The sequence below is a fragment of the Micromesistius poutassou genome, assembly GCF_964030765.1.
Source record: "Micromesistius poutassou genome assembly, chromosome: 13".
NCBI classification, from domain to species: domain Eukaryota; kingdom Metazoa; phylum Chordata; class Actinopteri; order Gadiformes; family Gadidae; genus Micromesistius; species Micromesistius poutassou.
In genome coordinates, this window is record NC_140283.1 from 14243507 (window position 1) to 14259737 (window position 16231).

Here is a 16231-nt window from a genome sequence, read left to right on the forward strand (position 1 = left end):
GCTCCGTCTGTCGCTCCCTCTGTCTCTCTCCTCTGTCGTTCTCTCTCTCTCACTGTCGCTCCCTCTGTCTCTCTCTCTGTTGTTTCTCTCTCTCTCTGTCGCTCCCTCTGTCGCTCCCTCTGTCTCTCTCTCTGTCGTTCTCTCTCTCTCTGTCGCTCCCTCTGTCTCTCTCTCTGTTGTTCTCTCTGTCTCTCTCTGTCTCTCTCTGTCGCTCTCTCTCTCTCTGTCACTCCCGCTGTCTCTCTCTCTCTCTCTCTCTGTCACTCCCTCTGTCTCTTTCTCTCTCTGTCACTCTCTCTCTCTGTTGCTTCCTTTCTTGCTCTCTGTCTCTTTCTCAGTCTCTGTGTCCCTATGTATTTCAAGATGTCTCTCTGTCTCTATCGCTGTCTCTCTATCCGTCTCACGCGGTCTCTGGCTGTCTCTCTTTGTCTCTGTTTTTCTGTCTCTGTCGCTCTCTCTCTCTCTCTCTCTCCCTCTATCTGTCTGTCTGTCTGTCTCTCTTGTTCTCTCTCTCTCTCTCTCTCTCTCTCTCTCTCTCTCTCTCGCTCTCTTTCTCTCTCTTTCTCTCTGTTTTCCTATCTCTGGCTCTCTGTCTGTTTGTCTCTGTTTCTGTCTCTTTCTATTTATCTCCCTCTAGCTGTCTCTCTTCATCTCACGTTGTCTGCCCTGTCTCATTTTCTTCCACTTTCTCTATCTAATACCTTACTTTGTTACCTGTGCCGCTCTCTCTGTCTCTCTCTGTCTCTCTCTGTCTCTCTGTCTGTCTGTCTGTCTGTCTGTCTCTCTCTCTCTCTCTCTCTCTCTCTCTCTCTCTCTTACTCTCGCTCTCACTCTCGCTCTCTCTCTCTCTCCCTCCCTCTCAGGCATCATTGCTTTATTACAAGAAATAAGATACAGAAAAACACAATTGTAACATTTCAATTTAAATGTAAATGTGTGTATAAACAGTGAAAAGTAGATCTATAATATTATGTAATGAGGTAATGGTCAGGATAGGGTTCAGTAAAGCAAACTGTTCTCTCTCCATCTCTCTCGCTCTCTCTCTCTCTCTCTCTCTCTTTCTCGTGCTATCTGTCTGTGTGTGTGTGTGTGTGTGTGTGTGTGTTTCTCTCTCGCCATCTCTCTGTCTCACTCTTTTGCAATCTGTGTGTGTGTGTGTTTCTCTTTCTCTCTCTCTCTCTCTCTCTCTCTCTCTCTCTCACTCACTCTCTATCTCCGTTTCCTTTCTCCCTCTTCTCCCTCTTCACTCCTATGAAAACGCACAGATGGCACTGTAACATGCAAATGCATATCTCGTCCTAGTTATCCCTATAGGTGTGAACTGGGCATAACAATCATTATAGCAGGCAGAGCGAGCTCTTAGTCATTTATATTGTATAATGCACTGCACAGCGAGCTGCCCTAATGCTTGCTGAATGACTAATGTAGGTCTACACATTTCAGAATCACTGAGTAAGTGTGACAGAGAACACACACACACACACACACACACAGAGACACACACATAGAAAATCGGAGCGTGTTCATTGCAAGACATATAGCAAAGGGGAATGAAAGCAAAAGTGCAATGAGTTCTACTTTTGGTTGAAGACAGTTTGATCAAATTGATTAACCCTGTGATGCGTATTGCGCATAATTGGATTGATTACATGCGTCACATGACATAAATGATGGATGTCGGTCTCTAGATGTGATTTTTGCCTATCTTTAAAGAGCGACTCGATTTATTTAATTTTATTAGATGAGAGATTTATTTCTTGTTTTGGATGTTTCCTAACACCCTGCTGCTGATGTGATTACCTTGTTTGTTTTTTATTCATCTTTTTACATTTTACATTTTACATTTTGAAGCAGACATGAAAAGTAAATTCTAACCGGCAGGTTTTAAATATGCACTCATCCATAATGCACCACCGCAGAGCAGCCATAAACGTGCCTCAAAGAGTGCCGTCACAGAGAGGATCTCAGGTGGTGATCAGGGGGTGCTCAGGGTGACACGGGGCGATCCCGGGTGATCAGGATGAGCAGCGGGGTGATCAGGGCGGATCGCGGCCGCTTGTCAAAATAACTAAACTCCCTGCTCTCTCTCTCTCCCCTTTGACTCTCTCTCTCTCTCTCTCTCCCCGCCCAGCCGCTCCAGCCTGAACGCCAGGCTCAACGACGACGGCGGCGGCGGCATGACGCTGAAGTGCGACGCGTCCTACATCACCCCGTCCATGGTGACGCTGTCGCCCGCCGCCGTCACGTCGTCGGGCGGCGGCGGCGACGGCCCCACCAGCTCCGTCACCTACTCCCAGAGCAACATTGTTCGAGTATCTGCCTTGTAGATGTCACGCTTCCCCCACCTCTAACCCTAACCCCCCGCCCCCCTCCCTCCCCCCGCCCCCGGCCCCCTGCACTCTCCCCCCTCCTCTCCCCCCCTCCTCATCCTCCTCCCCCACCTCAACGCCCCCCCCCCCCCCCCCTCTCCTACCCACAACATGCGGTGGTAAGCTAACTAACTCTCTGAGGTCTGGCAGCGGATGAAACCAGACCTCACAACACACACACACACACGCACACGCACACACGCATACACACACGCACACACACACGCACACGCACACACGCACACGGCTGAGGGCAGCGCCCCGCCTCATCCTGCCATAACCCAGAGAGGGACTCTGGTCCCCTATGCGGAGGGCGGGAGGCTGCGCTGTGATCCGATGTTGAGAACTCTGCATGATATAAAGAATGATGATGTGGACGACCGTTTGTGGAACAAAACAAGCATTAAAAGAAGGGACCCTTGTATTCTTGCAACCGACCCCCCCTCCCGCCCCCAAACCCCACCCCCCCCCACCCCCACCCCACTCAAGCACAGCAGAGTGGCGGAGAACGTTGGGATCGTTTGGTTTAAACGACGTTCGCCTAAGAAGTACTCCGGATTAAAAAAAAAAAAAGGAAACAAACAGAACTTTATTTTTTTGAATATTTGTAGTCGTGTGTCGTCTTCTCTCTCTCTCTCTTAACGATTCAACAGAGGAAAATGTGGATGTTTAAAAAAAAAAAGAAGAAAGCTCATTCCTGGTTGCCTCTAAAATGCAAAAGCACACATTTATTCATGAAAACCATCCGTGTGAATATACAAACCCGAATCTAGCTACACTGTTTTCCCCCCCACTTCACATTCCACAACATTCTAAAACAGTTTGTTTTAATAAAAAAGACTCCTTAATTAATGGATTTTTAATATCCCCTGCACTGTTGATAATTCAGTAGCATCCACTTAAAATGGAAAACCATTGTGAATATCCATTAACTGATTGATGTCATCGCCTGATGAGTAAAATAATATTGCGCATTCTGAGCTGTTTGTGAATTGTGCAAATTAATAAATATGTTTTAGCTTTCATACATGGCATCCGGATGTAGATCTATGTCAAAGCCACTGTTATTAATAGAAACTGATACTCAAAAACAAATAAAGAGGATTATATACTTTTCTGTCACAAGCTAGAAGTATAAGTGAAATGATATAATTAACACAGAATTAATGGAAACCAAACTATCAACATACGCTTTAGATGTGGAAGCAAAATATATTTTAAAGTTAGTGTCAGAATCATATTTGGTTAGGTACAACTGCATTGTTGAATCATATGTTTAAAAAGTGACTCTTGTTGGATTTCAGTGTGTTAAAATCCCATTTTGTATATTTTGCATACATACTGTATATATTTCATTGAAGTCATTATCAACCACCCTTAAGGTAAGCTACTCTGATTTCTAGATTTAGTTAACAGTTATAATACATTCTAATTCTGTCTGTTGGTTGAATTAAGGACTTGCATGCTGTCATTGCGGAATTTTGTTCTATGAAATTAAGATGTCTGCTTCCTATTGGAGGTTTGTCAGTTGAAAAAAAAAAAACTAAACAAAAAAATACAACAAAAAAAAGGAGTAAACACAATTAGGCCGGTGTTCTATGATGTGGATTCTGAAACATTTAGGATTTCGTTATGGATTACATTGTGAGAATACAGGAGATGTCAAATTATCACACAATGTGCATTTGGTGCAGTGGATGGAATAAAAGCGAGCTCTACTGATGTACCCAATCAAACCATGTCTGTCATGTCTGTGTCTTTGCATTTTTCAGTTTTTTCCCCCCACCGACAAACTCAATCCCTTAATGAAATCCATCAGCGTCACACCGCCCCATTTGAACGGATCTCTCCAACAAGAGAGAGCCCAGGTGCGCTGACAACACTGATAAAGGCAGAGATCAGGACGGCATGTGGAGACCTGAGTTAGCCCAGCGGGTGGGTGGTGGGTCCAGGGTCCCGCGAGAGGGTGCCAGGCAGGTGATTGTTGCCTTGAAGCCCGGGTGTTGAGTTCCCCGCCCCTCTGTTTATTATTTCCCAGTCTCACAGCGGGCGTCACCTCTGCATAGTGTTTATTGACGAGTGAGCAGAACAACTCCTGCCTCCGTTCTCTCGCCTCTTGAGATCTGGGCTGAGATTTTTGCAGTGGTGCGCTATTGTCCTGACAATGGCAGTTCATCAATTGTGGTGTAAAATGTTCCTATGTGCCAGGAAAGTATTCCACAACAGCTGTCCAATAGTGTTTTTTATCTTGTGTCTTTGTGTCATCTCTTCTTCCACTGGGCTTTCAGTTTATTCCGCATCCTGTAAAACTCGGTTCTGAACTGGGGGTTCACGGCCGCATAAATGATGGGGTCGGTAAGTGATGTCATGCAGGCAATTGAGATGAAAAGGATTTCCACGTCTTGAATGATTGCCATCTGAAGACCGGAGAATAACAATGCAGAATTAGTGGAGTACATTATTATGACATTCTGACTAATTAACTAATTTGTTCTCTCTATTGCTCTATTGCATTTGTTCCAGCCGACATGATTTCCTCTGCTATTTCCGTGCCCTATTTAATTGAGCTACTTCTATTCCCAACGAGAGGAAGAGCAAACCGCGCCATAACCCTGGCCTATACACTGTCCGCGCACTCACCTGTGCATCACTGCGGCGGGACACCAGCACGTTCACCAGGATGGTGGTGATCAGGGGCAGCCAGAACAGGAGGAAGGTGAGGATGATGTAGCCCGAGCGCTTGGCCAGCTTGCTTTCCTTCTTCTTGTTGCCGGTGGCCTTGGACGGCATCATGCAGACCGCGCCGGTCACTGCCTCGTCCAGCGCCACCGCCGTCGCGTCGGGGGCTGGCCGTCTGACTACGGAAACCATGCACATGTCCTGGTTGTCCACAGTGTCAGCCGCGGGGAGACCCACCGCCATGGCCACCGTCTCGTCGGGGGCTGGCCGTCTGACTATAGAAACCATGCACATGTCCTGGTTGTCCACAGTGTCGGCTGCAGGGAGACCCACCGCCATGGCCACCGTCTCGTCGTTGACCGCTGGGAGACCCACCCCCATGGAGACCACCTGGTCGTTGACCGCAGAGAGACCCACCGCCATGGAGACCACCTGGTCGTTGACCGCGGGGAGACCCACCGCCATGGGTACTACCTTGTCGTTGACCGCGGGCGGACCCACTACCTGGTCGTTGAGACCCACCACCATGGCCACTACCTGGTCCTTGACCTTCCCCTGCTCCAGGTCTATCAGCAGGGGCAGAAGCGTTGGTTCCTCCGGTCCCCCGGGCTCCTTACCGGCGGGCAGCGCGGGCCCCTTGGGAGCAGCAGGCACCGGTGCTGGAGGTTTGGACTCTTGTATTTGGATTTTGTCTTGCCCCTTTTTGCCAGGCACTTTGTCGGTGCCTGGGTGGGCCTCCGTATCCCTGTTGGATAGCTGCTCCTGGACTTGAATGCCAGGATGTGCAACAAGGGGAGTCTTTTTTTCCGTCTCGGAGGACCCCGCTTCCACGACTCGTCCTTTGGTCGGGGTTTTGCAGCCACCGCTGTCGCCCTTGGCTTCCTTGGAGGTCGGCTTTGGCTGTTTTAGGAGCTTTTCATCAGATGGTTTGTCTGTTTCCTTTGTGGGCACAGCAACTTTCTCATTGTGAATGGGAACTTGTAATACACTCACCGTCTCTGTGGGCTTCTGAGTAGCACCTGTAGGCTCCATAATAGACACCTTTGATTTACTATGCTCGACCTTTTCTACCGGAGCGACGCTCTCCACAGTCATTTGCTTCTTGTCCGTCTGACTCGCTGGCATTTCCTCCGCTTTTTTCTCCTCTTTTTTCTCCTCTTCTTTCTTCTCCTCTTTCGGAGGGTGGTTCACACCCTTGTCGTAGATCTTGCGGCTGTGCGCCGTCACGATGGCGAAGATGCTGGAGTAGAAGCCGATGATCAGAGCGAAGCAGGCGGTCCACAGGGGGATCAGTATGTACAGTCCGAAGGTGTCCTTGTACACGGAATTGAACCTCGACCCGTGGCATTTGACATACACCGGCGAGTCCCTCACAAAGGTCATGCACACGGCCGCCACCACGATGGCAAAGGTCCACGTGAGGGGGATGAAGAAGATGATCCGCCTCTTGCGCTCGGTGATCTTGAAGGGGTGCGCGATGGCCTGGTAGCGCTCGGCGCTGATGCAGGCCAGGGTCACCAGCTGGATGCAGCAGCTGAAGGAGAAGGAGGCCATCTGCAGGTCGCAGATGACGGCGTCGGCCTGGCCCCGCAGGTGGACGGTCAGCACGATGACCAGGATGATGGGACAGTCCACGGCGCAGCGCAGGAAGTCGATCACGGCCAGGTTCACCAGCAGCGCGTTGTTCCAGGTCCGCAGGGACTTCTGGTGGTACACAGCCCACGTCACGAAAATGTTGGCCCCGATGCCCACCATGGAGGTGCCCAGCAGGATTACCACGTTGGCCACGAGGAAGGCGATGTCCACGTACTGCTGCCAAACCGAGCTGCTGCTGCTGCTGCTGCTGCTGTTGTTCCCCGATCCCCTGGCAAAATCGCTGCTCATCTCCAGGGGGAGAGGCATCGGAGCCTGGGTCCCTTTATTTCTTTACTCTTAATGGTTCTTACTTGAGGTCTTCTGAGATTGGATGGCGAGGTGGTGGCTTAGGTCTCCATCTCTTGAAGGCGATTGATCGTCGGAGCGACGGGTGAAGAATGAAATTGAAATTAAAAAAGGGCTGCGGCCGTGCGACAGGAGTGACGCCCTAGCGTCCTCCTTGTTTCATTAACACCCCCCCCCGTCTCCGGTCCCCCGGGAGCCCCTCACTGTTCCACTGTTCCTAGCGTTCATTAGCACTTAGCACGGGTAATCACAGCAGAGCCGACCACACACACAAAACAAACCAGAAGACCGGCGGATAATTGAAAAGTTATGTCACTACCGTGGGCTTTTGTGTTTTCTGCAGTGCTGCTCTTTGTTAGAATCTCCTGTTTGTGGAGACTTCACGATCCCCAGACGCAATGCAGTCCCAAACCTGTTCACCTGAACACGGGATAAAGGTTTACAGTCTTTATGATAGATCTGGAATTTGAAAAAGCGTGTGTGAGAGTGTGGGTGTGTGTGTGTGTGTGTGTGTGTGTGTGTGTGTGTGTGTGTGTGTGTGTGTGTGTGTGTGTGTGTGTGTGTGGGTGAGTGCGTGCGTGCGTGCGTGTGTGTTTGTGTGTGCATGTGTGCGTGTTTATTGATGCAACAGCTGCCCAGCGAATGCATTGTATTCCCCTGCAGAACTTCGCATAAAGGTTCAAATCTGTTGTATTAGCTGCACCACATGGATTACACCATGGCACTGTATAATCCTATTTGTTTGAAATGAAGTGTGAAATGCTCTTTGCCTGAATTTTGCAGGCTTATGCGCCATACTAAATCTGGGATTAGATCAGGCTTGTGCATCCTCTAGGCATGCCTGACCAGGTGGTTCATCAGGAGATCAAACAGGCCTTTTTGTATTCACACACCGTTTCAGATTGCATTGCACCTTGCAGCCATCTCAGATGACAATATCAAAGTCATGGACAGATCAATATAAGCACAACAATATAAAGGTCATTCATTCATTTTTATTTATAGAAAAATGCTAAGATATGATCATTTATATACTGGGGGCAGTCACATGTGTCTACCCTCCTTCAATGATAACAGATTTGGGTAGGTTTAATTCAATTTAATTTAATTCAATTCAGTTTATTTAAGAAGGGGACAGTGCAAATTAATAAAACACATGATCATACATGGGTTAAAAATGCCAGAATTAGCCAAAAGGCTATTTTTCATCTGTAGTCCCCCTAAATGAAAATACAATTAAACAAGATTTAAAAAAACAACAACAACAATAACAACAACATAAACAGGACGGAACCCCACAGCACAAAACAGGGCATCACAGAACAAACAGAACTGACTAACTAAGGTAAAACAACAGAACACAAAATACAAAGCACCAGTGAAAATAAATAAATAAATAAACTAAATACATAGTGTGTTGACCTTGACATGTATATGTATTGATCATCCATTGTCTTAACTGCTTAGTAAACGATTTGTATTTGTTTAGTTCCCTGATATATTGTGGAATTTAATTCCATTCCTTTGCACTTTTGACAGACCAGGCTGACTGACTAAAAGTGCTTTTTCGCAACGGAATAACACAATCACCCCTCGACGATCCCCTTGTGACACGATCACCTGTTCTTCTATTGATGTGCTCAGCAAGTGGTGGTGGAGCTAGATTGTGAGTGACCTTAAAAACCAAGCACACATTGAAATATTTTTGGAGGTCTTCCCAGCTTAAAAGCTGGTACTTTTTTAGAACAGTCGTGGAAGAGTTTTGGTTTTTTATTTTTTTATTGCTTGTTTGTATTGTGATTCAAGTGGCTTTAATGTGCTCAAATTGGCCTGTGAGTTTGTCAAACAATAATTCAGATGGCTAAAAATCATAGAGTGTAGAAACATTTTGGCAGCCTCTGTAGACATGTAATTTCTGATGGAACGAAAATTTGCGATATTGAGTTTAGTAGTATTGCAGTTGTTTTTTTTTACATGTGCCTTAAAGGAAAGGTTTGAATCAATTAACACACCAAGATATTTGAATTCACTCACAACCTGTAATTTTTCTCCTGCTACAATTATGTGATGGTCACTAGTGGGTTTATTAGTTTTACAAAAGAACATGCTGACTGTTTTTGAGACATTTAATTGCAGGCAACACTCTCTCAGCCATGTTGTAACCTGAGCCATGGATCTAGTAAGCTTATGTACAACATCTGCCTTGGATCTGCCATGTACAAAAAAAATTGTATCATCTGCATACATTATAGTTTCAACCTCAGGACACACAGATGGAAGGTCATTAATATAAATACTGAACAAGAGTGGACCAAGAATGGATCCCTGCGGCACACCAGTGGGCAACTGCAGTGACTTTGATCTATGATTATTTATGGAAACTGACTGAGACCTGTTTGTTAAATATGATTCCACCCATTTCATTGCACCATTACAGAAATTAAATTTTGATATCTTGGTAAGGAGCACTTTATGATTGACCGTATCAAAGGCCTTCCTAAGATCAAGAAATACTGCACCTACAACACCACCCAAATCAAGAGAATCAAGAGAAATTTTATTTTCTCTAACAGAAGACATGTAGCTGTCTCTGTTGAATGTTTGGTCCTAAAGCCAAACTGCATGGGGTGGAGAGAGGTTGGGCTGTTGTCAAGATGATAATAAAGATAGATAAAAATAAATAATCTGCTCAGCTACCCATTTTTCAGCAATTTTGGACAAAATGAGTTGTATAAGCTATATATTTACTCACTGTGTTGATTTTGTATTAATAAATGAAAATAACATTACAAGTGTACAACTCATCCAAACTGGATAATGGTACTGAATTTGATCCATAGCAAGTCGACTTGTAGAAATCCTTGAGCCAAATGCATAACACCTACCTACTCTATTTTCTGAATGACCTTGTATTTCTGCTTCCTGCCAGCCCTCTCAGCAGTGTTGGTTGATTTTTTAGGTATTTTAAACTGCAGCACGATATCTTTCTTTGTAGCTACTCCATTGGTGATGAATGCTTTGATTATTCCCAGCCTCACTTTAGTTGCTTTGGATAAATTTCTATTGTAAAATGTAAATGCATATATATATATATATATATATATATATATAAACACATTACAACAAACAATTATGGTAATCATTGTCTTGATCATAACACGGTGCTATGTCATGAACAGCCCCCTCGCGTTGAAAGGAAAGACACTGCGTCAGCTCGTTGTGAGCTGTAGGGATCGGTTGTATAACAGATGCAAAAGACAAAGTAGTTCAATTAAATGTGATCAGTGGGGCTGAAACGTGTTCCTAAATTCAACCGATATTATATTTGATAAATGTATCTTCATCTTTATTCAATCATTTATACAACGTATGCATAAATTAGATCTACAGTTCAGACAAAATGCATTTAAGTCATCTTCTGCTATACCTCCCTGTGAGAGGGTGTGTGTATAGACCTCTGGAGTACACACTTTTCCCATCTAGTTTCCGCTGAAGTTTTGGATTGTCGGTGCCGTTAAAGTAGTTAACTATTATGAAGAAGCATCATGTTCTTTCCCATAGACATTTCACCGAGGGAACCGGGAGCCTCAGAGGCGGGACTTATTCTTCAGAGGTCCATGACGGCTGGTATACTGCAGCCTCACCTGGCCCGGTCTGATTGGACTCCGGGGCTCCGGGGACTCAGTGGGCACAGGTAAAGGTCCCATGACATGCCACCAGGTGTGAGTGTGATTAGCCGTTACAAGCCGTTCTGAAAATCTCGGTCTCTTATGATCACAAGTGGGCGTGTCCACCTAGATGAGCAACGTTTGCTACAGTCCACTGGGTTGGCTGGTAGACTGATCTATGCAGCACACATCTAGGTGGACACGCTCACTTTCTGCCCCTTACGATGTCAAAAAGGGGCAGATTTCCAAAACGGCTTGTAACGGCTAATCACACTCACACCTGGTGGCATGTCATGGGACCTTTAAACCAGCCAGTGCCACACACAGTTGTTGAGAGATCTCCTGGATGGGGCCCCAGCGCCATGTATCATTATGGTCAAACCTTGTCTACAATAAACCGGATTTCAACAGCACCATCCCTGCGACCTGGTGGGTGGAGGAGCCCAGCAAAAGTCACCTATGGTGGAGCGTGGCAGCCATAGACATAATAAAGAGTAGACGCAGCATCGACCGCTACTGCCTACTGGCGCTGACGAGCCGCGGGGCCGCCATCTTGGACCGGCCGACCGCTCCACTCAGTGTAATCAGTTTGGCTGGTGCAATGAACTGTCAGTGCTTTTAATTCATCATACCTCACTGAATACCAAACTGATTTTCACGTGGGTTTTTTTTGCTGCAAAGGTCATACATGTAGCCATGATACAGGACATATGGTTTGGCTTGTTTTAATATTCATAGTGGGCTTAACAGTAATAGAATATTCTGATATATGATATAAATCAAAACTGGGAACATAATCCCCAAAAAGGGGGAAAAACTGAACATTTCCAGTTTGACTAGCAATCTGATTGAAAAACATAATGTGTCTTCAAAAACTAAACGGGGACAGGTCGTTTTTTTCTGTATTTAGCCAGGGACAGGCAACCAAAACGGGGACGTCTGGTCACCCTATGATATGTGATCTAGGCTATGATAGGTATTTTGCAAATCACACACTATAAATATGATAGAGAAGCAGAAACGGGCAGTAAATTCAGCTATTTTAATAAGTTTAAGAAACAATGAATATATGATTAGGCTATATATAAATATATACATAGCCTACATAAACACATACACATATATATATATATATATATATATATATATATATATATATATATACATAAACACATTTTGTATGAGCTAAAACCCCTGAAAGAGGACTGTTTTGCAGAGCTTCTTTCTCGTGCTCCCTTTCTGCAGTTCAAGAGAGGCGAGTTTGGCAATGTGGTGCAGCCTTAACTTGTGAAACACAGACACAACCAACGACAACAAGTCTGGTCGTCGGTGCCAAAACGTGTCTCCTCCTGAAAAGTAATCCCCCAGGCCCTGCTTGTGATGGTCTGCCGATTTGAGCAGGATTATGCTGCACAGTGCTCTGGCATCTTGTGTCTTCATCTCGGAGTATGACCAGTCCAAGATGGCGGCCGCATTTCATGCGTCCAAGCAGCCAATGCGGCGTCTACTCTTTATAATGTCTATGGTGGCAGCCGCCTAGGGGGTGTGTAGTAACAGACATCGTGACACTTTATCACCGTTCCACACGGGCACACATAGCTTTTATGCTAGTGTATCACACATAGTCACACACATACACACACCAACACACACACACACACACAATGCTACACACACACACACACACACACACACATACACACACATCAACCCCTATGAAATCATCAATCACAGAACATCACAAACAGATTTTTAACTTCAATCAAATATGCTTTAAGCTGCAAACGCTACCAGCCTGTAGGTGTATGCCTTTGTGTGTGTGTGTGCGTGCATGCATGCATGCGTGTGTTGGTGTGTGTGTGTGTGTGTGTACACACGTACACATCAGTGCTCTGCAGCTGCTGGGCTTCTGGCCCCGCCCGCAGCGCACACACACACACAGCCCTCTGCGGGGGGGGGGGCTGCTCGCTGGAGGGCACAGAGTCACAGAGGCAGCACTCTGTTGAGCGTGCTTCTGCCGGTGGTTCTGTTGTGGTCCCCCGGTCGGCCCCGGCGGTACACCGGCGTCATGGCCAGGCCGGAGGTGACCGGCCCGCGGGGGATGTAGCGGCCGCACGTCAACACATCCAGGGAAGCGTCACGGAACTAGGACACACGTACAGAGTAAAGACACATAAGAGGAGGTGGGGGGGGGGGCAAAGCAAGCACACAAACATGGACCTCCGGCAGAGCCACAAAGCTCCAGCCATTCATTCTGCACAAACTAGGGTTTGAGCATTTTGTGTTTGTTTTCTTATCTTGTCTGAGCGACATAAAGAGACACATCCCTTGGATACCCACCTGCAGGGCGCCATGACGACCAGACCCGCGGACGTCAACAAACATCAGCTGGAACCACCCTCCCCAACCCCCGCAACCCCCCCCCCCCTTTGCCAGCTGAGCGTTACCTGCTTGTTGGACAGGAAGTAGATGAGGGGGTTGTAGATGGGGCTGGTCTTGGCGAAGTACATGGGCATGGTGGCGACCAGCGGCGGGATGTGGACGTCGGGCGCCACCACCACCATCACCGACAGGACGGTGTAGGGGAGCCAGCACGCGAAGAAGGCCGTGATCATGAAGAACACCGTCCGGATGGCCCGCTCGTTCTCCTCGGCGCTGGGCCGCCCGCCCTGGAGCTCCACGCTGCGGTTCAGCTGGGGGGGGAGACACGGGGGACGCAGGACACTGAGTGACCCGGAGGGACGCCTCCTCTTTGCCGCGCTCGACGACATATATCACGGAGGACAGGGCCTCTGTTCGGGGGCACGCTTTAATCCAGAGTGATTTACAAGCGAGGCTCAGAGGGTAATCCAAAGCGGTCAATCAGAATCAGAGCACCTCCATGAAAAAAAAATCTATTTTTATCGTTACAAATAAAAATGGACAAGTCGCAGAGTTAGCTCAAGGAATCAGAGAGACGAGGTTAGTGGTTTTTTCGGTAGATTTACTGCGTAGCCCTAAGTCTATTTTTTTTTTTTTAAGATTTATTTTTGCATTTTTATGCTTTATGATAGAGTGAGATAGACAGGAAGGTATGGGAGAGAGAGAGGGGAGGACATGCAGCAAAGGACCACGGGCAGGAATCGGTGCGGTAGGGACTGGGCCTTAAAGGTACCCGCTCTACCCGGTGAGCCACCAGTTTGCCCTGACCCTGAAGTCATTCTACCGTGCTGGTGTACCGACGGTGGGTAGGAGCAGCTGTAGCGTGTGCCCGAGCAGCACAACGGGGACCTCTACCTTTCTCATGGAGCCGAGCACTTTGATGTAGCAGTAGACGATGACGATCACCGGCCCGATGAAGCACAGCAGCGTGTACAGGATGAGGTAGCTGTAGTTGCTCCAGGACCGCTCCTCCCAGCCCAGGGAGCAGGAGGTCTGCACTCCCTCGGGACCGTACGAGCTCCAGCCCAGCAGCGGAGCCACGGCCCAGAACAGGCAGAAGCTCCAGACGAAGAGCAAGCCCAGCCGGCTCCGCCGCATGGTGAGCTTGAAGCCCGCCTGGGGCCGGCACACCACGTTGTAGCGCTCGTACGCCAGCAGCGCCAGGGTGCAGAGAGACACCAGACCTGCGAGGAAGCGGAGTGGAATTCGAAAAATACCACAGAATTTCTGTGCTTTATGGATTGTTTAGTTTGAGTAGCCGAGTGTTTTTTTTTTACACTTTGGCTGAACAGCCTTGGGTAAAAGTGTATTTTCAAGAGTCAAGAGAAGTGTAAGAGAATTTTGTCCTCTTAACTTTTTTAATAGAATCCATAATGTGTACTGAAATGGAGTTCTTCCAATGAGAGGGTATACATTATGTGGTGAGTTGAAATGCCAGAAGAGGTAGATTCAAAATAAATAATAAGCCACTTACATGATGACATTTTGATCCCTGGCATAGTAAATAACTATACAATTAGTATATTATAGCTAGAGTGTCAAAAAGCTAAATTAATGTCTAAATGAGACTTATTGCATCTTAATGGTATTTTAAACTCACGTCTTAGTGGCCAATTTGTTATAAAGCATCATCCTCCTTAGGCCTATGGGTATGGCACTATAATGATTGCGACGATTGAGTTGAGTAAAAATTGCCCATTATTGTTCAGCTTGTTTAAGCTTGTTTTGGAGAGACACTTTTGACCACGACTGTGGCACTGGCAAGGCAACGTTTGTTGCAGATTAGTGAGACTGCGTTGGATTAAACATTGACCCACCGCTACTTGTCTTTTGACCACTAGGGGGCGGACATCGGCATAGACGCAACCCCACTAAAACGCCTCGTGCAAAATCCGAAAGGAGTTTCATGGCGTTTGATGATTTTTATATGTTTTATTAAACATCTATGCTAGTGCACTAAATAATAAATTGTATAAAGTGACAGATTCAATTTAATACAATTACAATTATTTTTCTACTCTTCCTGTGCACATAGCCTATTTTTGTTCCTAATCAAAAGAATTATCTGACATTTTTCCAACACAGAAAGCAGAGACTTACCAAAATAATTGACTGCAAATCCTTGAAAAATACAGAATCCGTTCCCAAGAAAAAAATACCCACGATAATTGGTAATTGTGACAATTAGCGAACCACAAAGAGCGATCATGAGGTCTGACACGGAAAGACCCAACACAATAGCATTCATAGGGCTGAGCAAAGACGGGGTCTTCACCATCACGGCAATCACTAGAGAATTATTAAAAACTGATAAAATTGTGTTGATGAACATGAGGAAAGAAATTATACTGTAGCCGACACGCGGGAAAATGGTCGGAGACGCGGTCATTTCTGTCATAGTTAACTCCGAATTGGCGCCCAAAGTGGTGTGGCTGCTGTCCATGGCTCCGAAAACGACAGTCGGTGCATGAGAGATGACCCAACAGCTCATCTCTCTGACCGTCCTGCTCACACCCTGGGCATCGTCAGTGATCTTATCACCGGTGATCTTATCACTGGTGATCCCAAAGGTTTAACTTGGATTGTAGGAAAACCAGGCAGGCCCCAATCACAAGATCTTCTCTTGCCACTCGTCTAATTGAAACAGCGGGCTCAAAAAAACAATATAGAAAAGTGAAATGATGGAGGCTTAGTCTAACAAATAAATAAATAAACAGGCACTTAATGGCAATTGCAGTGTCAAAGGGTGTAATAGGCTTGTATTTTAGCCTACTATGATCTGTTGATTTTCAACTGTTGATTCCTTCTTAATCAAGAGAGTTCTTCCTTTTTAAGGAGTTTTGTCTTGCCCTTGGAGGACTATAGGGTGACGGGGTGTCATAAATGTATAGACATTAAAAACCATTCGAGACTGTGATTAAGGGCTATACAATTTCAATAGACTTGACTTGAATGACTAACATGGTTTTCTTGCACATGATTCGTGATCAAACACACAAACAAAAGGTACCTAAAATGCCAAGATGGGGAAAAATGGGAGGCCCACTTCATTTCAAGGCATTGGAATGAACAATACAATGCTGTTACAATACCATTCTAAATACATTATTCTAAGAGTTGGATTCATGAGTCAATAATTTACTTTTAAAACAT

The 16231-nt window shown here is 46.3% G+C and overlaps 2 protein-coding genes across 2 annotated transcripts in view; one reads left to right on the forward strand and one right to left on the reverse strand.

The window, feature by feature from the left end:
- LOC311357242 (filamin-C-like) overlaps positions 1 to 2327 on the forward strand; it is a gene marked incomplete at its 3' end in the record, with an annotated part of 26358 nt that extends 24031 nt beyond the window's left edge. Inside the window, exon 37 of the mRNA XM_084477153.1 lies at positions 2132 to 2327. Coding sequence (XP_084333279.1) covers positions 2132 to 2327 — 196 coding nt within the window. The remainder of the gene's footprint in view (positions 1 to 2131) is intronic.
- Positions 2328 to 4630: 2303 nt separating this feature from the next.
- LOC311357244 (uncharacterized protein) lies at positions 4631 to 15521 on the reverse strand (the record flags this gene model as incomplete). Its single annotated transcript, XM_084477154.1, has 7 exons — positions 4631 to 4786; positions 5010 to 6932; positions 7374 to 7409; positions 12656 to 12802; positions 13105 to 13350; positions 13934 to 14262; positions 15179 to 15521. 7 exons carry the CDS (start codon positions 15519 to 15521, stop codon positions 4631 to 4633), a joined length of 3180 nt encoding a protein of 1059 aa, XP_084333280.1.
- Positions 15522 to 16231: the final 710 nt, after the last annotated feature.